The sequence below is a fragment of the Meleagris gallopavo genome, chromosome 1 (genome assembly GCF_905368555.1).
Source record: "Meleagris gallopavo chromosome 1, MGAL_WU_HG_1.1, whole genome shotgun sequence".
NCBI classification, from domain to species: Eukaryota; Metazoa; Chordata; class Aves; order Galliformes; family Phasianidae; genus Meleagris; species Meleagris gallopavo.
The window spans coordinates 67372503-67392169 of record NC_139404.1 but is presented as its reverse complement, the minus strand read 5'-3'; the positions used below and the strand labels follow the sequence as shown (position 1 = coordinate 67392169).

The window sequence follows — 19667 nt, the reverse complement described above, 5'->3', positions numbered from 1 at the left end:
AGGAATACTTATTTCTTTCAGAAATGCGTATCCTTGCTCGGACTTTCACAAGCTGGTTGAGTGCCGGGCTGTGAACGAAAGGCGGGGGGGTCTCGCTGGGAGAGGTCGGCTGTGACACTGGCTATGAGCAACACGTTTAAGGGTTTACAACCCTCGTACAGACTGTCTTAGAGGATCGCTGTTGAGCTGAACAAAAACACCATCAGCGAGCTAAATGTCCTGGCTGAGAAAGGCAGCTCTGCACCAAAGCAGGGAGAAGAGCGAGCAGCTGCTCATATGGAATAACTGCGGTCTTCATTTGGAACAACTGCGGTGTGAAGCGCTGTGCTCTTGCGGCAGACCGACGACTTCCTTCTGCGTTTTATCTGGAAGCCGGATCAGAGCAAGCTGCCTAGAAAAAGCCAGTAAAACGGGTGACGGCGCAAAGCCGAGGTTACGACGCAAATTCACGAACGGGGCTGAAATAGCAACAAGACCGCCTTTAAGCTCCCAAAAGCTGAAAACAGCCACCACCACCGTTCCAAAAAGAGGCGTTTAATTTGCCTCTCGTCACACGGTCGTGAATCACCTCGGCAGCCAGAAGCACCGCCGGGGCTCCCAGCGTGAGAACAAAACGGCAGCGCCATTAAAGAAATAAACGAAAATTAGCTCGATGCTCACGCAGCTCAGCCTGGAGACCTCCCCCAGCTCTGCCCCCGCAACCTGCGGAGGCGGATAAAGGGCTCTGAAGGAGCGGCCATCACCGTTACCCGCAGCCCCTTGGTGGGTGGGTGGGTGCGGGAGGGAAACCGGCTGGGCGGGACCTGCGTAGCCTCAGGGTGTTACTCCGCCCCGCAGGCTCCGCCCTGCTTCTCTTTGCGTCTCGGTCTTCTCTCTCAGCTGCTTTCCCTTCTCTCTGCAGCGCCATGCGGTTCCCTCCCGGCGTTGTGCTGCTCCTGGGGTACCTCGGGGCGCTGCGCGATGGCGGCGCCTCAGGTGAGTGCGGTGTCGTGGGGCTGCGGGTTGTAACGGGCGGTGTGGGCAGGTGCGTATCCCGCAGCCTTCCTGCGGTGTTTCCTTAGCGCAAGGCCGGCTTTACAGCTCATTACCTAGCTTTATAGCGCTGTTGTTTTACCCCCTGCGTGGCTCTGCTTGACTACGCCCGTGCTGTTGCGGGGATGTGGTGCGGGCTGATGGGTTTGGTGTGGAGATATAAAAGAAGGGAGTGTAAGGACTACGTAAGAAAGGGAAAAGGGTTAATTGCTTCTTACGATAGGTTCTGGCTTTTCACAAACCGTCCCTTTAAAATCAAGGACCCAGGGACAGCCCTGAGAGCTTGGAATTCGGGTCCAGAAATGAGTTGTTGGCCGTGCTGATGTAATGTGACTATGTTGAGCGTGGCCTTCTTTTTGTAATTCACTTGTGTCTGGGACTAAAGAGGGCCTCCGGAGATCAGCGCTCTGTAATGATTGTATCTTGTGAAGACTTAACAGATGCTTTACTTGTTAACGCTTTTCCTGCTCGTGAGAAGTTTCCTCAGAGATAAGCAAGCAGCCTCTGATAGTAGGGCTGATATTAAGCCTCTTTCAGATTTTCTTTACTTTTAAACTAGCGTCTAATGAAGCTTAATTCTCCAAAAGGAGATATCTGCCCTTGGGGTATGTTGCAGCGCTTCAGGACGCTATTTGGAATCACTCCCAAGTGTGCAAGCCTTCCTTCCCTATATCATGCCTATATCTTAAGATGCTTGGTGCGGGCACAGGAAACTTGGTGCTTGATAGCATCGAGTAGGTTTGAGAATGACGTCTCAGATAAGCAATATGTCTCCCAGACTCGATTTAAAATGGTGTTGTGGGTTTTTCGCTTGTTTTCTAACTGTATGTATAAACACGGGATTGAAGTGAGACAACAGCTGCTTTGTTTTGAAGGAGCCTGTTGCTGTATCTCCTTGCAGAACTAGGAGTGGGAAGGGAAGAACACCATTTTCCTCATGAAAAGTTAATGAGCTTTGTAATTTGTGTTCCAAGACCTAGCAGATTATTAGGCCATTTAAACGAGGACACCTACTTAATGGTTCACTGATTTTAATTTGTCCTGTGGCTATTCAGTCCAGGTTTGCAGGGATGATTCCTGCTGTCTCCTAGTACTGAAAGATCCCACTTCTTTTTAAAGTGCAGATCTGTCTGTGATAGGCTGTATTGCCTTTCTGGGGTTCTGATGGGCTGCAGCTTTTTAAACTTAGCTTTTATACTTAAGAAGCAATAGGCATTACGTTTAAAACATTTAAGGAGTTCCACCTTCCTGAAATAGGAGTGTTGCCTCGTTTGCTAATTCCAAACCTGTTTTTTCAGTAATGCAAAAACAAAAGTGAGTTTGTAGTGTAATTAGTTTGTGCAGGGCCCTATGGTAAAGTTTTAGGTGGATCAAGACCATCATTCAGTTGAGATACAGCTGTGCTAAAATCATGCAAAATACAAAGCAGTTGAATGATTGTTCCCCTCCAGCTTATCTGGATCTACTTAGTCTGTAGCTGTTTAGTCTATGCAGAGACAGACCGAAGTTCCCACAAGACTACTCTGATCTCTGAATGTATTAGGCAGCTGTTTACTTGCACCTCTGGGTAATAAAGCCTCCTTCTTGTGCCTTGCCATGAGGTGCAAGTGATATCCTAATCAACAGTACCAGCAATGTACTTGAAGCCGGAGCTTGCATATTTCGGCTGTAAATCAGTGGATTAGTAAATGTGAGCAGGTGACACAAGTACTTTTCACTGTCCTTTTTCAGGCTGTGGAAGACCTAATTAATTCTACAACTTGGTGGACAGTATAGTCTTCTGGGATAGGAATGCTGCAGCTGTGGTACTGTCTGCATTGAACATCAAACCATGCACTGAATCTCAATCACATGAGTTTAAAGTTTAGGATCTTTCATAAATCTCCATGTTGTTTTTGATGGGAGTGCCTTTATTTGGGTTTGTACTAGTGTGGGAAGACTGAGGATTCTGATGTGCATCCATGTATGTATGGCCATAAAAGGTCTGATATGACATGATAGTTTAATGAAGACAATAGTGTGCTCAGTTTTCTCTGCTCAAAAATGTCTACATCTTACTCTTGATGTTCTTCCTGCACTGAAGGGCTCTTCTTGCCTCTAAAAACTCATACAAGGTAACTTAGTATATCTGTGAACTGGTTGGCACTGAAATTCATTTTTCTCTTAGAGACAAGTATACTGATTGAGCACAACTGTGTAGGTGTAAAGGATGTTTCTGTATATGCAGTGATGGTTTCTTAATTGGAATTGAATCATACAGTGTAACCAGGAACCTTATGTCTTTAGCTGTGGCAGTGGGGGATGAAGTGTCTTAGCTATGGCAGTTGGGGTCAGAAGTGTGGCTGAAATACTACATGAACTGAGGGCTTGCTGCTGAATCAGCAAAATAGAAACTATTCAAGTTGGCTGTTGCTTGTTGGAGAGACTGCAGATCTTAGGGGAAGGATAATAATTGCTGAGGCTCTGAGAGCTGGGTACCTCAATTCTTAGTTAGGAGTTGGCATTTGTACCGAGCTCTGGGAGGCTGAGTTCCTTTGCTGTCTGTGCTGGCTTCGCTTTTTATGTGGGAGAAGAAATGCAGTGTGGGATGGCAGAGCAGATTTTTTCTCTCTCTGCTCCTGGTGGTACTATATACTGAATAATGCACTTGAAGCTCTCCAACTTTGCTTTACTCCTTCTCACTTTCAAGAATGCTGGCTTCCTACATGTTTTCATTTGACAACTTCTGTAGTGTTGAGGATTCCTCTCTCATATCTTATCTAAAACGGTTCTGATGTACAGTACCTTGAGATTTCTTCTTCCTCCTGTAGAGAGGAGGATGTAGCTTGGTATTTTCCAGGCATTTTCTGATCTTCACTGTTTGAAAAAACGAAAGCAAGGGAGGGGAGGAAAAGAAGCTGGGTTCTTTTTGGGAAACCTGGGTCTTGTTGGTGAACTACTTTGCTTCTGTGATTATGTGATTGTGGTAGTCCTGTTTGGTGTGCTGTGCTATGTGAGATCAAGGTTGCCAAAAGAAGCCTATATACTGTTGCCAAGATACTTCGGCAATGCTGAGCTCCATTACAAATTACACTGAGTTCAGGCAATTTAATGGCTGTCTAAAAACATGATATTGATGGGTCTGCTGAATTGTGAGTAGATTGGTCTGTCTTGCTTGCCATGTTCCTGTCTGCTTAGGAGCGCCACCAATGTCTTCATCAAATGATGGCAATGGAGAAAGCAGGAATGTTTTAGGCATTGTAGCTTGGCAGTGTAGCAATTTTTCTTCCTACAAATGACTTAAAAGGTTCTGCTTCTCTGCAGTGCTTGCAAACTCTCCTTAGTAATCTTTCCAGCCTGACTAGACGTGCAGTTCAAGGAGCCTGTAGACAACCATCTGAAAAACACTAGCCTCATGGATGTAGTCATTCTTGTTCTTAACTCTGCATCTATGCTCTTCTGTACAGACTTTAGCTTAAAATATGTCACATGCACTGTCTAGGAGCAGTTATGCAAAGAGCAATGTAATGCAGAACACCATGCCTTAGTTTACCACACTGATTAAATTTGAGAGAGTGCCTCTGACATTTAGAGTCTCATGATCTTGTTCAAGTACTGGCTTATGCTTTGCAGACAAGTCTGACCTTATATATGCAAAAGCCTCAAAGTGTAAGAACAGAGTGGAGGTGAGAAAACAAGAGCATTTGAGAGCAAAGCTGTTTTTCCCCTTCTTGTAGAGTACAGAGAAGGTGTACATGATTTCAGTTTTTTTCTTAAAGTAACATTGTGACGTTGAACATCCTGCTGTTCAGGAAGCCACTTTTAAAGTTCAGGGAAACCTTCCTCTGTTCCATACTGCCACTGCAGGTTTGAGTGCATAAAAAGTCTGCGTTGTGTTCAATACAATACTTTTCTCTAGCATGCATATGTAATTGCATTTCTGGTATAACTTCAAGTCTTAGAAGAACAGATTTTTGTGGAAGGGACAAGTATAGGAATGCTGTGCAAGGGACTCTCAGAAATTGAAAATTACTCAAAATGCTTGAAAACTTTAACGCAAACTAAAGATTTGTTTCAAGTTGTCAAAGCAGTCTTTCTCCTGGATGATTTGTGGTCTCTGTATTTCAGCAAGGGGTTTGTTGGTGATCTGGTTTTGGTAATCATCAAACTTTTGGGGTGAGCATAGGACTGAAGTGAGGATTGAAGCTAGTAAGATGAAATGAGTTATTTTTCCTGCTTTTCCTCTTCTGTGAGAAGAATGGAAGATGCATGAGGGTAGGTCATCTCTTTTTGCATATCAGAAGGCCAAGAAACCTGCCAAATAGGGCAGGTAATGAAGAGTGACAGGAAAGAACTAAAAGGGGTACAGAGTTCTATGTATGTAGTTTAGAATGAGAAGACTCTTGTTCTAGAAAGGGAAACACCTGACCCATTGAGTGTGAATGGGATGATTGTTCTCCAATAAAAGCACAGAGTAACATGACAGTATCAAGCTTCCTACTAGGAGAGGCAACTTTGCAGAAGTAGTGTACTGCTTTTAAGCTTGGTAAGTTTTAGGTCAGCTGAATTTGTGTTTGTGCCCACGCAGGGGAATTCTTAGGAAGTATCACAGTGCAATGCTCAAAGGCATTGTTCAAACTACAAGCCTACAGTCTCTACTTTTTGATAAAAGAGAATCTCATGGCTTCCATACATCTGCTTCTCTTCCCTCTCCTGAGATTTTTGTGCTTCCCAAGAGCACAGCTCGAGGAGAAACTAGGCTTTCTTGTAGGATTTGAACAAGTCATAGCTAATTCTCAGAGGATCTTATCCCCTGGGTCATGTGTTTCTATTTAAATTGACGTGACAGCAGATGATAGAGCTGTGTTCATCCTAGGAAAAAACAGTATTGATTGTATTGAAACTAGATACAGAAATTAGGAACAGAAGTCCTAATAATTAAGAACAGTTTGTGAGCAAATTCCGTGTGAAATAATGAAGATGGTTAAGTATAGGTATGTAAACAGCAAGTTTGCTGTTGTAGACCTTGATGCAATTCCCATCACTGGGAAATTTGCCCAAGAAGTCTAGCAGATTTTGTGCTTGTTGGCTGGCTAATATGAGCTTATTCTCTTCTATCTGCAGAAAAACAAGTATCACTTACTGAAGGGTACTTGCCCTTGGTTGCACTGGTTGGTTATCTGTAGCTGGTGTTTGTTGCTGATGAACTCAGCTGTACAGGAGATGGACTGAGCTTGGCAGGAAGTAATGTCCAGAGAGGTTGTGGAGTCTCCTTCTGTGGAGATATTGAAGACCCATCTGGATGCCTACTTATGTGACCTATTGTAGGGTACCTGCTTTAGCAGGGGGATTGGACTCGATCTCTTGAGGTCCCTTCCAACCCCTGCGATTCTGTGATGTCCCATATGTTTAGGTGAAAGCCAGACTGCATGGTAGTTTTCCCAGCTTGTATCTCTTGTAGGCATAACTTTGCGTACAGCAACCTCTGGAGCCTGAGCTTATTGAGTGAAAGTAGCATAAAATATCTTGTTGTTTTCTCAGCAGACAAATATTGGCCCAGCCCTGCTCCCAGTCCCTCAATAACTGCTTCCCATGCGAATGAAAAACCAAGTGATTTTCCTTTTTTTGGATTGCAGGTCTTCTTGAGCTCTCCTTGGGAAAATTCAGAAATGTGCTACTTAATCAGACCAGTCCGGTGGAAGCAGTCATCAGGAACATTGCAAGCAATGTGACAGTCATCATTTTTCAAGTACATGCACAGCAAAGTGATGTGGTGATATCTTTTGATAAGGTATGGGAAGAGTGTCATTTATGTTCTTGAGTACTACTTTTCTTTCCCTAGAGGGGAAGGAAGTAGGAGCTGGCATCCTACATGTAGGATACAGAATTTAGGCTATGTAAGTACTACTTAAGAGCCATGCAGTTAATGTGTTTTTAGGATTTCTGAAACTAGAGTAATACTTTCTCATATTCTTGTGTCATGATGGCTATTTTAGAGGACTGAATAGCAAAGGAATTTTGGAACTGGCTTTAACTTTTTTTCAGTGTTCTTTGCTCTTGATGAGAGTGGTGCTTTTGATATGTGGTTGCTGACCACTGTCCATCAATGTGTCTCGTTAAAAACAGGTTCATGACAGTCTCCAGATGCCTTGTTATGCAAGCATGATCACTTCTTGATTTTTAGCTGTCTACAGTTCATGTTGTTTGTGTATAATTACTGTAGGTATGGTGTCTCATTATCCCAACTGCCTCTCTGGAGCTGATTTTTTTTTTTTTTTTTTTTGTTTAGTGACATATGGAGAAATTCTTTCACAGTACTCCAGTGAAAGCTGCTACACCTAGCTGGCAATACAAATATTCTTACTGCTATATGCTAGCCTCATTTTTGCTCCATCATTACTGAGATGTAATCTAAAGTACTGATTTTTATGGTACTCTGAGGCAATTAGTGATATTTGAGCAGAATGTAAACTAAGCTGGAGGTAGTAGGTGGCAGCATGACAGCAGCCATCCAGTTCCTGTAATCCATTAGTGTATTTCAAATGAGAATATATTGTGTGCCAAGGACTATGCTGGGAAGCTTAGAAGGTGAATAACCTGTAAGACAAGTCACCCAGCTCAGTCATCTTTGTACAGTTTAAATACCCAGGATTCCAGAGTGGAGGCATTACTTCTATGCTTATTCTGTCATTGATTACCAGCCGTAGAGCTTTCTGCTGTGTCAGTTCAGACCGTACTTGCATGCATGGGGTTTACCAGGCCAAGAGTAGTGCCACACGAATATGGTTGTACTGCTTGTAGGGCTGGCCTGCCTCTGAAGGTATGAAATTGAGCCTGCCAGGTGTAAAGTGCCTCATTAGTGTTGCCTTGGATAGCACTTGTGGTCTTGGACAAAAGGCATTTTCTGTGCTGAAGAAGATTTGACTACATGTCAAATCTTGGCTGTTCCAGCCATGTGTGATGCAGTTGTTGCTATCTGATCTTACATCAAAGCTCTTGGTTCTGAAAGGAGTGGTGACATTGAGGATTAGATCAGTGGTTTTCTGGCGTGGCTTGTGTTTAAGCAGCAGTTATAAAGTAGACTCCATTTTGGTAGAGCTAGTGAGGTGTTTTGGCACTCTTGTTTTCAGGATGCTCATCAGTTCCTTTACACCTTTTTGTAAGAGATATTCTAATCTCTTTATACCTTTTGTAATCATTCCGTATCTGTACACTTGTAGACTTAGCTAGCTGGAAATCTCTGTGATTTGTTTTTGGTGTTACCTCTTCACTAGTCTCAGACTTTCAGGTTTCCTTTCTTTTGAGCCTGAACAGGCCAATATGTGGTGTTGAAGGCTACCCTTTTTTTTTTTTTTCTTCTTTTTTTCCCCCCAGCTCTGAGCTATTGCTAGCTAGCTGAATGCCTCATCTGTGGCAACTGGCACTGAATGTGTGCCCTGCAGGTCTGTGGCAGGAATGTGACTCCTGTGCAATATGTCTAGCTGTGTAAAACATGATCACGATTAATTGTTTATATAACGTTTTTCTGTCTAGAATCCATCTACAAACAGCTCAGGAACTGGAGTAGACAGAGGACTCGTTTCTATCCTTCGACCTCAACAGACTGTGTGTACATGGTACCTTCGATCTCTGGATGCTAACCAGGTGCTAAGCACAGCTATCTCTATTCCCTATATGGAGAAAGGTATGTTGCCCTTTTTTGTGGTTAAGGGGCACCATCTCTGCTTACTATTAGCAAATTGTGGAATGAAGTGTTGCTTTTTCAGAAGTGGTGATCTTGCCTGGTACAAGCAGATGGTGGAGATGTCACGAGCCCTTTGGGGCAGCCAAAGCTTGTTTTTATTACTGAATTATGATTTGTGTGTAAGATATATTGTGTGGTCTTGTCAGGACTTCAGCCTCTGAGTAGAAAAACGCTGTGCATGTGCACTAGGATTTCTTTTAGTGACTGCAGTGACATTACTTGTATTGTCTGCAGGACTAGAGCCTAACAGTGTTGGGTGCTCAGCATCAGATTGTGCCTGCAAGTGCATGCATTGCTGAGGTCGTAAACTTTTTTTCTTACTGTGTAAGAAAGAAGTAAGAACTACTACAGCCATTTTTTTGTTTTGTTTTCCAGATCCTATACCTGGAGGCTGCAATCTAGAATTTGACTTGGAAGTGGATCCCAACATTTATCTAGACTACACACTGGTTGAAGTACACATCAAGTTTGCCCCTGCAAACCTGGGATATATGAGGTGTGTAGTTAAAAAATAATTAAAAATGAATGGGGGCTTCAGTGCTCTGACTAGACCCTATATTGGTGTTTCCCTGTATTTGAGTAGGGTGATAATACAAGGTTTAATGGAAAGGTTGGACATCTAACTGCTGGTAGAAATATTGTTTGCTGCAACTAGTAATCTAAGAAGTAAGTGAGGAAAAGAAAGGGGGAAAAGTTACTGTAAGAAAGGGAAGTTACATCCTGTGGGAGAGACTATGCATATGAGGGCTTTGTGCCAAGCATGTTGCTGACCTCTCTTTAATTACAGAGGGGCAAACCCACCATCCTGTGATTCAGGGACTGGTCAGAACTCCAGATGGCGGCTGCGCTATGATGTCTACCAGTATTTCTTACCAGAGAACAATCTTTCTGAGATGGTGCTCATGAGCCACATACGCAAGATGTCTGAGGTGCAAAGTATCAAAGCTAATGGTGTTAAAGTAAGTGTGAAGCGTCAGTCTATGAGACACTTGGCAGTGCACTGTGTGAAATTTTTTTTTCTTCCCTGTTCTTCTCTTCCTTGAGTTGAACTGGACTAGAAACTGACCCCAGTTTGGAGTGACATGAAGAGAGCAGATATGGTAGAGCAAACAATTCTGGCATGTTTACCTACTCCCAGCAAAGAGATTGGAAGGGACGGAGGGTGAGAATGTCAGTGGCCGTGACCTATCTGGCCTTGCTAGGGAGTAGAATGGCAGCCTCCCTGCTTCAGAGAGCAGCTAGAAGACTGATAGGAAAAAAAACTGGACTATGCCCTCGAACAGGGAGGAACAAAAGATGGGTATAAAAATCTAATGTGCTGTCAGAAAGCACTGCTTTATGTTTAGGGAAGTGGAGTCAATCCTGTGAGACTTTAACATTTCAGTTAGTAATACAGAGAGGGTTCAGAATAGCAGAACTCCAGTTCTTGCTGGTCTTCCTTAAGCTGCTGAGTATTGCTTTAGCTGTGTACATTGCCATGGCGTTAGAAATAGTGACAAGCAGGTCTCTGCAATTAAAAATATTCTTTACTGTTCCAGATGCTTACAGTGACAAGTGATGATAAGACAGATGTATACTTTTCCTCACTCCCTGGGCAAGGTGTGATCTACAATGTCATAGTATGGGATCCTCTTTGGAATACTTCTGCTGCATACATACCTGTGCACACATATGCCTGCAGCTTTGCTGACCTAGTGGATAACTGCTCTTCTCTTAGTAAGTTGGGCCTTGGAGTACAATTCAAGCTTGTGCTCCAGTGTACAGAGTGGTGGGGTGTTTTTTTTTGTTTGAGAGCTTTTTACATGTGTAGATATATACTTGATATATATTTTTGTTACTTTGAATCTACTTCTTGAGTAGAAATTCTAAAATTATAAGAATTAGTCTATGAAGAGCTATTAGTAATTAATGGTCTCCCTCCAGTTTTTTCCATTTGAACTGGATACATAGATTTAAATTACTTTGTGGGTGATGTATGTGAAACTAAGCTGATAAAACATGGTCTGGATTAGAGTCCAGCTCTTAATTCTTGAATTGTGCTGGTGCTAATAGCAATCAGTAACTTTCCAGTATTTTGAAATCAGATAGTCATCTAAAAACAGTCATGAATGTAATGCCAGCAGTAGAAATCTGATTACAAAATCATACTACTTTCTATGAGGTTATGTAATTATAAATTTGAGTGCAAGAAGAGCAAACTGAAGGAACAAAAATAATGGATAGAATATGGTTCATAAAGCAAGATTTGTCCTCATTTGCTTAATCGTTACTCGGGTGACTCGTCAAATTCAATGTCTTATGACCTCATAAGAGACATCTGGTCATAAAAACCTTTCTTCTAATTCAGAAAACTAGAGAAATGTAGCCTAAATATTAGTAAGAATTATTTCTAGGACACACAGGCGAGCTGTACTGGGGTGGCAATGGTCCTTTCTGTTGCTTGAAAAGTATATTTATTGTAGATAAAGATAAAGGCTGCAAAGATAAAGACTAACTGCTATAGTACGGACTATTTTAAAGCTGAGTAAAGAATTTTCAGATAACGCTGTAGTACTGATACAGCAAACAGCAAGTTATGGCTGCCTGACTAATGGTTATGGAAATGTCAGTCTCTTGAGTAAGTGGAAGCTTTTGACTGCAGCTTAGACCGGAGCTACTTAAATATTCTGTTGCAGTTCCTAAAGATATTTGTTAGGTTAGATGCTGCAGATTCCTTCTCATTGTGAGCCTGAAGGAGCAGCAATTATGTTGTTGGCAGACTAAGTGATAACAGCCTGTCTTTGTTAGAATTACTGTTGGGACTAGTAGAAGAGAATGCTCTAGTAACCCTTTCTTTCTCCTTGTAGGCAAACTCTCTACCAAAATATTCTTCACTGCTCTTGCTGTTCTTGGTCTCTTCATTTGCTTTTTTGGACACAGATTCTGGAGAACAGGTATAGAGTGGTTTTTCTTCTCATAACTCTCATTGGAATTTTGTAAGTGTAATTTGCTGCGACTTGCTAAGAATCACCTAATAGCAATTACATGTCAATTAGATCCCACAGCTTTGCTTTAACAGGGTCAGATCTCCTGAGCTCAAAGCAAGAAGTTTCTGGTATTCCAAGAACAGGAACCCAGAACCAGAGTGCATGCTGGGGGGCATAAGTATAAGTGTGTAATTGTTAGCTTATTTGAAGTACTTTGGAACTGTCCTTTCCAGAACAAAGTGTTGGCTGTCTCCTTGTGCTTAACAGCTAATGAGCTGAGATCTCCCTTCCTAGTTGTAAAACAGAGGGACCTGAACATGTACTGAAGTAGACTTAGTATCACATGATATGATATCATATTAATCCCTTTTCTCTTATCTCTAGACTTATTCTTCATGGGATTCATAATCACAGGATTCTTTTTCTTTGTATTCATCACTAGGGTAACTGGCCTTGGTTATGATGGTGAGTAGATGTGAGGATATCCTGTCCTCTTCCCAAAACATTATTGCTCTGTATCTCTTAAGTTGTGCTTGCAGCTGGCTAGCCTTGGGAAAGATTAAAAACAAAGAAGTATAGTATGTGAGTACTTGACCTGAGCTCTGATTACCCTAACAGCTGAATACACGACAGAGTAGTTATTGTTTTCAACCTCAAACAATAAAGTGGAAATTAATAACTGCAACTATGAAAGACAAATATGCATATTTATCCAACATAGATAAATAGGAGGTGTAGATTTAGAAACTGTCTAGAATTTGCAATCTACTTCCTTCCTGTCTCTTCTGTAATGGATAGACCTCAGTTTCAGATCAGTGCAGATTCTAAATGCAAAATGGAATAAGGAGTTGCAACCTGTCTGTTGGGCTGGCAAGAATTGGTTCTTTTGTCTTTATTACATTCTATCTCATATAGGTGCTTTTCTGAAATTGCAATATCTGTTGTAACATAACTTCTCTGAGATCTCAAGGTACTCTTGTACATAGTAGCAACACCTTCATTACAATCCTATGTCACTATTTCAGTAGCATACTCTCAGTTACTGAGTGAAGTTGGTGAAATACATGAAGCACAAATATGGGCTTTTTTCAGAAAGTTTTCAGAAGGCTTTCATTAGGTAATTAAATGGTCAAGCATGCAAGCAAAGCTGTTGAATATGTTATTGTAAAAACTGAAATTTTCAGGATGGTGCCACAGTTCTTAGTTTAGAATTTCCTATTTTATTTTTCAGTGCGTCTTATTTTGACAGCAGTAGCTGGGATTACTGGAGGGATTCTCCTGGTTGCAAGCTGGTGGAGATTTGGCTCTGTCCTACTCTGTATGTTGATTATTGGACTTGTGCTGGGATTTCTCTTCTCATCAATGGTCTTCTTTACCCCACTAGGTATGTACTGAAATATTCTGCTGCAAAGTGACTATTGAGTGACACTTCCCTTCTAAATATTTTAGGGACTCCAAAGCTCTAAAACAAATGCCCCTATCTGGTGTATCTTAGTGTGATTTTTTTTTTCTTTATTTTTTTTCCTTTCTGGTTTTGAAAGCATTAGAGATGTGTCCCTGAAGCTTTCTTTCAGGTGTGCTGCAATTAAAGCTACTTGGGGAATCAGCACTGGTGGGAAAAGGAAACTACTTATTCTTCCTACCCAAGCGGCTTGCATTTCAGTAATCTAATACCATCTCTGCTCCAGGCAGGCATTTGCTGTCTGTCTTGTTCTCTGATTCAGAGCAAGTTACAGTAGAAAATCTGTGGTCTGACTTTGAGACTTCAGGCATAAAGGCACCATGGATTAAGAGGATCTCCTTGCTGTTACCTTTTACCATACTGCAATGCAATGCTGTGGCAGCACTTTACTGTAAGACTCAAACTTGTATTTGCAGCTGAACTAACATCACAGGTGTTTTTAGAAGTATTTCCTTAAGAGGAACAATGGGCAAAGCAAGAAAGGCTTCTGAGCTGAAATCCTTCAGGGACATTGAGGCATCAGCTGCACTACTTTCTTTGCTGTACCTTTAAATTTCATAAATGCATTCCTTTCTGGCTTTCCTACTTAAGATCTCCTGGTGGGGCAGTTTTTCCTTTCAAAGATTGTCTGTTTTATTCAGTCTGTAATTGTGTAATAATCCATGCATTCCCTGGTTGCTCTTTACAAGAGTAAAATAGTGAGTGAATTAGAGTCAGCTAGTCCCCTATTTAGTTGACAGGCCTTTGAAAGCAGGGGGAGCAAAATACCATTTAATCAAGTAACTTAATTATTCTTACTATAGAAAGAAGAGCTTCTTGCCATACATTGCAGTAGTTGCACTTGTACCAGGTCCTATAATAAAACCTATGTGGATACAGGTTTATAAACTGTAAAACTGTATAGGGAATAAAATGGTTTCTTATTAGATAGAAGTACTCTGCTTTTCAATCGTATCAGATGAGTAGTATATACTTCACTGAAAAACTTGCTTGATGATCAAGGTCTGTTTCCCAGTTTAAGACCTGTGCTAACCTGGAACAATCCTTCTGTTCTGACTAACAGTACACTGTTACAATTGGCATTTGAGCTCAAAAGCTAACCTTTTCCATGTTGTACTCCAGATATTTCTAAAATTTCTGAATGTACAGAATCTTTAGAGAAAAGCTTACCACTACAACCACTTAGGGGGAGAAAAAATGATTGTCTTACTAATGCTAGAAAGCTACTTGTGGAATTATGGTGTCTTTGCAGGAGACTACAGGGTGTTTCGTGATGATGTTGTGTTCTGGGTGACCTTTTCTTCTGTGGCCTTGATGATTCCAGTGCTTTTCGTTGGCTGTCCAAGAATTGTAAGTAATGTGTTCTTCCTCCCTGGAAGGAGGGGAAAAAAACGTTTCAGACCATTATCCAAAATGCAGTCCTGCGGGATGTGTGGAAGATCTAACACAGCTTCATGAAGCTCAGTACAGGGTCAGCTCTAAGGAGTTCCTGTTCGCTGCTACTTGTACTAAATGGTCCATAAGCAAAGGAATGATCTTTGCAGCTTTGCACACAACAACCAGTAACACTTTTATTGGCCTACCTATGCTGTCTGAATAGGATGCCTGGATAACAGGGTGTAGGGAGCCAAATTCTTTTAGTAGAACTGATTAAAATTTTGCATTGAAAAGGTGGGGGAGTAATGTGTTGGTCAGTTTCCTCAAGTTCTGTTTTTCTTCCCCCTTTCAGCTGAACATACTGGCCTGTGGAATAGTAGGCTCTTACTCAGTGGTCCTGGCTATCGCATGTTATGTCTACACAAGTCTTGCTTACATTGCCTTAGACTTGCTCAGAAGGATCCTCAATGATTACTTCAGCAGAGCTTACACCAATGTGCCTTTTCAAACAAATGGTGAGTGCTGTTCTTACACTTCCTTTAAAAGAAAGTTGGAAATATTTACTTGAAAACTGCACCATTGCCTTCGTAAACAGTAAATGTGGAGGGGCTTAAAAGATAATGTGAGAAGTATGGTGTGAGATTTTAACACCATTTAATAGTGGATTTCAGTCCTCCAAAATTAACCCTGAGCTGTCTCATACATAAACCTTCCAACAGATGTTGCATAACAAGGCACTTACCTGAGGTGCTTTTCAGGGTTGGACTGCTATGTTAGGTCATCTAGCTGTGACCTCTCTGCTGTGAGTAGACCAGGTTGCCCAAAGCCCCATCTGTCTTAGTCTTGAACATGTGCGCATGGACTTCACACTTCCTTTCAAGTTTTATGGGAATCAGTGTTTTTTCTTTTTTTTTCTTTTAGACTTTATTGTCCTGGCAGTGTGGATAATGCTAGCCCTTAGTGGAGTCACTGTGCAGCTTCGCCGAGAGAGAAGTGAAGTGCCCTTCCCACCACACCCTTACCTCACCTGGAAACGGGAAAGGGAGCGCAGAAGCACAAATGTCTTAGACCCCAGCCATCATATCCCTCCCCTGAGAGAGAGGATCCACAGCAAGCTGCTACAGATTAAAGAGCTTTTTCAGAAAGAGCAGCCAGCTGGGGAAAGAACTCCACTGCTTCTGTAACCAGCTCAATAACTGGTGGGAACAGAGAGGAAGAATCTAAGAATGGCAAGATAAGTTATCACCAGCAAACCAGCCAGTGGTGCAGGCTTCTACCACTGTCAACTTGTCTTGTGTAATAAGAGGAGGCTGTTTTTTCAACTCGAAGGAAAAATTATCTGTCCTGTCCACTACATGCTGTTTTGTGACATTCCTCAATGGCCCACTCAGACTGCTGTAACAAGCATATATCTGGCTGCAGAGATCTCATATTAAGGATCAAGTACAGGTATTTGTTTTGTAGTGAGCTAGATTGATGTTCGGGTATGTGAAGTATGAAACAGTCCTTAGAAAGCAACCTGTACAACACTGATTCTTCCCTCACGGTGAAAATTGCTGCCAAAATATTGCCTGACTTGCTCTCAGAGGTGAGCAGTCTGTTATCTTGCAAGGGATGAAAGACAAGGGTCATACACAGAAGGAGTTCTTCTAACAGGAACTGAAGTATCATCTTCTAATACGTACAGAATGTGTGGCTGCAGACACAGTTGCATCTGAGAAGTGTTAGTGAACCTTGCAAGCAAATTAAGTGACTTGAATTTAAACTGCACTGAATTAACTGTTGTAAGTGAGCACACTGGGGCTCAGGAAGTTGAGCTGATCTGAGACAAGACTTTCTCCCTCTTTTGCTTGGTTCTGTAGCAGGCTGGTCATCTGGTCTTTGTACAGAGATGACTGCTAATAGAACACAAGTGGCTTGCCTCCTTGTTGGCTTTCTGAATAGCCTGGGACTTGCTTTGTCTCTGGCATCATCTTTTTTGATGAGGTACTGCCAAAGACAGTAACTAGAATAAGCACTTTACAGCCAATGTCAGTCTTTCCTGGAATTAGTTGAAACACTAACTGTTCTGGCTTTTTTTTTTCTTCTTTAATCAATCAATAGGTCTTTTAATTTTTCTCTCTAATGGTGAGACAAGCATACTGTGGGCAAAATACTGACCAAGATCCTTGCTGACTCAGTATGTTCCTTACTAACTTTGATTGCATTTGCCCAAAGTAGAATGCAGTGTAAAACAGATAAAGGACCACTCTTGTGTTCAGTGGGGAATTGCATCTTTTTTGGTGGCTTTATTCACTTCCTTAAATAAAACAAGCAGCCATTTTCAAAATGCAGACTGGAACATTGTGGGTTTGGCTCAAATTAATGTATTGATCTGAGGCTGTCCTTAGGTTCTACTGTCCACTCCCTGCCCAGTCCTGGTCTGTATCCTCAGTATTTCCATTGTGGTCTGTCTTATATTAAATAGCAGTGAAAGTAATGCATTACATTGATTCTTGATACAGGTTTTGGTGGCTCTTTCTGACTTTTTTTTTTTTTAACTTCTCCTTCCTATCTTTATACCTTTAATGTGGGCAGTGGAGTATATAATCCTTCCTGTCTGGAGGTGAATGGCTGTTCTGCTTCTTGAATGGAGCCCCTGCTAGTGAATAATCTGCTGATAAAACTTCAGTTCTCAGCCACTACTTTAAATTCTTGGCAGTAAGTGTCAGGCAGCTCTCTAAGGAAGGTGGCAATACTACTCTGAGAACTTAGTTGAAAGCTGAAACATCCTAGCAGGAGAAAGGAATCATTGACTTCAAAGTAATTCAGTTTTACAGCCACTTCTCAGCTTTTAAGGAGTGAAAATTGTAGCATGGTACAGCCTCTGAGCTGATCTGATGTTTAGAGACAAATCCCATGACTGCTTTGAGCTGGTACATTTTCCTCAAATAGCTGAGCAAGGCTGAAATCCTTCAGTTAGGGTCCTGCTTCACTCTGCTGTTTGGGGGGGTAAATGAGGACCTCTTTCCTTGGTCCCTGATGGACTGATGTTCACTGACTGCCCTTACTGCACTGATACTGAGCTTTTCTTTGTGTATTTGACTAAATAGCAAACACATATTTGGTATACAAATACTCTTAAACATGTTTACCTTGTTGTTTTTTTTTTTTAACTGTTGTGACTAGCATTCTGAAGAAACAAGTTGAACTCTAATTTTCTATATCTTTTTATAATAAAGATGTCTTTTGAAATAATATTGTAACTGAAAGGATGTCTTCATGCTGAATTCAGTGTCACTTTTACAGTCATAAATGCTGAAGCAAGTTGTATGGTTTGTTGTTCTGAAATGTTAGGCCCTCAAAGGATATGGTAGGAGAAGACCAGCTGACCTGTCATAAGGACTGACTGCAGTCACAGTGACACCCTGAGGTCCAGGCTGAGACCAGCTGCATTCCCTGTGAATGCAGGACCTGAAGAGGTGGACAAAGTTCTAAAGGACAAAAGACAGACTGTGAAGCTCTTGACTGGAAACAAGTCTGCCAGATCCTGTAGGAAGGCTGGAGCAGAACTTGGCCTTGGAACTCTTCCGAGATCCTCAACTGGAGATAGTGGTTTTTTTTTTTTTTTCCAATTAAAGACTGTGTGTGGCTTATTTTCATGTTCCATAAGCCATAGTGCTTAATAGTGACTGTTGTAAGAATATACTAACTGATTCACTGGAGTACTGGGGGGGGGGGAGAATGGCGGGGATTTTTTAAGAATCTTGCATACTATTTGTGGCAGCTGCAAGAGAGACTGAATTACAGCTTGCTATGCATTTCTGCATGCAAGTACAGAAAACTACTCGCTCCAGCATCTCTCACTGGAAGCACTTATGCAGTTAGCCCAGCTCAGCACTTACCTTGCAGTTGTGCTTGCTTAAACCGATGCTATTTAATGCTTCTTGGGAAGCTCTTGGTGCTGATTCCTCTATAAAATCAGGTGTGTTGATTGTAAGCTGGAGCCTCCTGGATTATAATGATCTGCCTCTCTCTACCTTGAAGAACCCACCTGCTGTTACTGCTTTGGTGCATTTCTGCAGTTCTCACTTTACTGTAACAGTGCTGCAATGATTACATCATGGTGTTTGTCCTCGTTGCTCCTACGGCTTTTCTAGGACTGAAGCACGTGCAGAACTGCCTTTAGCTTTAAGGAGAGAGAACAATGTAAGTTGCTTCATCATCCCTGCAGTTGTATCCCATGTAAGCAGCTTTCCTCACTGGGAAGAATGGTGGACATGTATCTTCCAATCTAATGGTGTGTGCTGCTATTGCTTAGTAAGAAGAAAACGTGCTGGTTACTGTTGTTGCATCCTTTCAAACAGTTGTTAGAAATATATTACATACAGCAGATTATAAAGCACCTGAAACTCTAAGGGTGTAGTTGTTAGTTGTGGTGTGAACCCTACAACAGAGATTTCTGAGAAAACATCAGCCTTGGTTAATGTTTTGACCTCTGCGGGCAAGAGGCTTGTTGTTTTCAGTTAGAAGCTACGAGCTGGATGTGACTGACAGGTAGGTGGCAGTCTTGAAACTTCTCACACTCCCAGCAGAGCCTGGTTGGGAAGCTTTGCCATCCCCACTGTTGTCAAGTAGCATAGGTTTGGGTAGGACAAAAGCAGCATTTTGTGAACTGCTTGTTTAGCAGTGTTGTGCCTGGGAGGAAGGGGCTGTAGATAGCAGACTCTTGCTTGGGTGTACAAGAGATTGCACTCTGCTGCATGCTGGGAGAAGACCACTCCAAAACAGCAATACCTTAGCTCACTCTGGGAGAGAGATGAAGCTGTGTACAACTTACCTACCTGCTGCAGTGCTGGGTTTTCACGTCTGACTCATCAAAAGAAAAATAACAACAAAACCCACTCTGTCCGATTGTTCCAGGTTGCCCATGCTCTCTTCTGGTGTAATGCAAATGATCTAATGCGCTCATACAGAGCTGGATTAACTTATCCTAAAAGCCCTGGGGAAAGCAAGTCATGTCCAGGAAGCACTGAAGCCCAGATAGTACACGTCATAGGAAGCAGCTGCCAAGTGCCTAGACAGTAATTTGAGGAGCTGTATGTAATTAATTTAAAAACTGTTTGCT

General features: G+C 42.0%; 1 protein-coding gene across 2 annotated transcripts in view; it reads left to right on the top strand.

Moving 5' to 3' along the window:
• TM7SF3 (transmembrane 7 superfamily member 3) overlaps positions 1-17811 on the top strand; it is an 18008-nt gene extending 197 nt beyond the window's left edge. Inside the window, exons 1-13 of one of the 2 annotated variants that reach the window (XM_085232035.1) lie at positions 1-762; positions 902-975; positions 6648-6802; positions 8545-8695; positions 9131-9251; positions 9543-9714; positions 10294-10471; positions 11602-11688; positions 12106-12186; positions 12953-13105; positions 14436-14533; positions 14913-15075; positions 15482-17811. The exon at positions 1-762 is cut by the window's left edge and continues 11 nt beyond it. In XM_085232035.1, the coding sequence (XP_085088161.1) occupies positions 906-975; positions 6648-6802; positions 8545-8695; positions 9131-9251; positions 9543-9714; positions 10294-10471; positions 11602-11688; positions 12106-12186; positions 12953-13105; positions 14436-14533; positions 14913-15075; positions 15482-15744 (1692 nt within the window). In that variant the 5' untranslated portion in view covers positions 1-762; positions 902-905 and the 3' untranslated portion in view covers positions 15745-17811. The remainder of the gene's footprint in view (positions 763-901; positions 976-6647; positions 6803-8544; positions 8696-9130; positions 9252-9542; positions 9715-10293; positions 10472-11601; positions 11689-12105; positions 12187-12952; positions 13106-14435; positions 14534-14912; positions 15076-15481) is intronic. The other variant, XM_010715613.4, reaches the window with a different exon arrangement.
• Positions 17812-19667: the final 1856 nt, after the last annotated feature.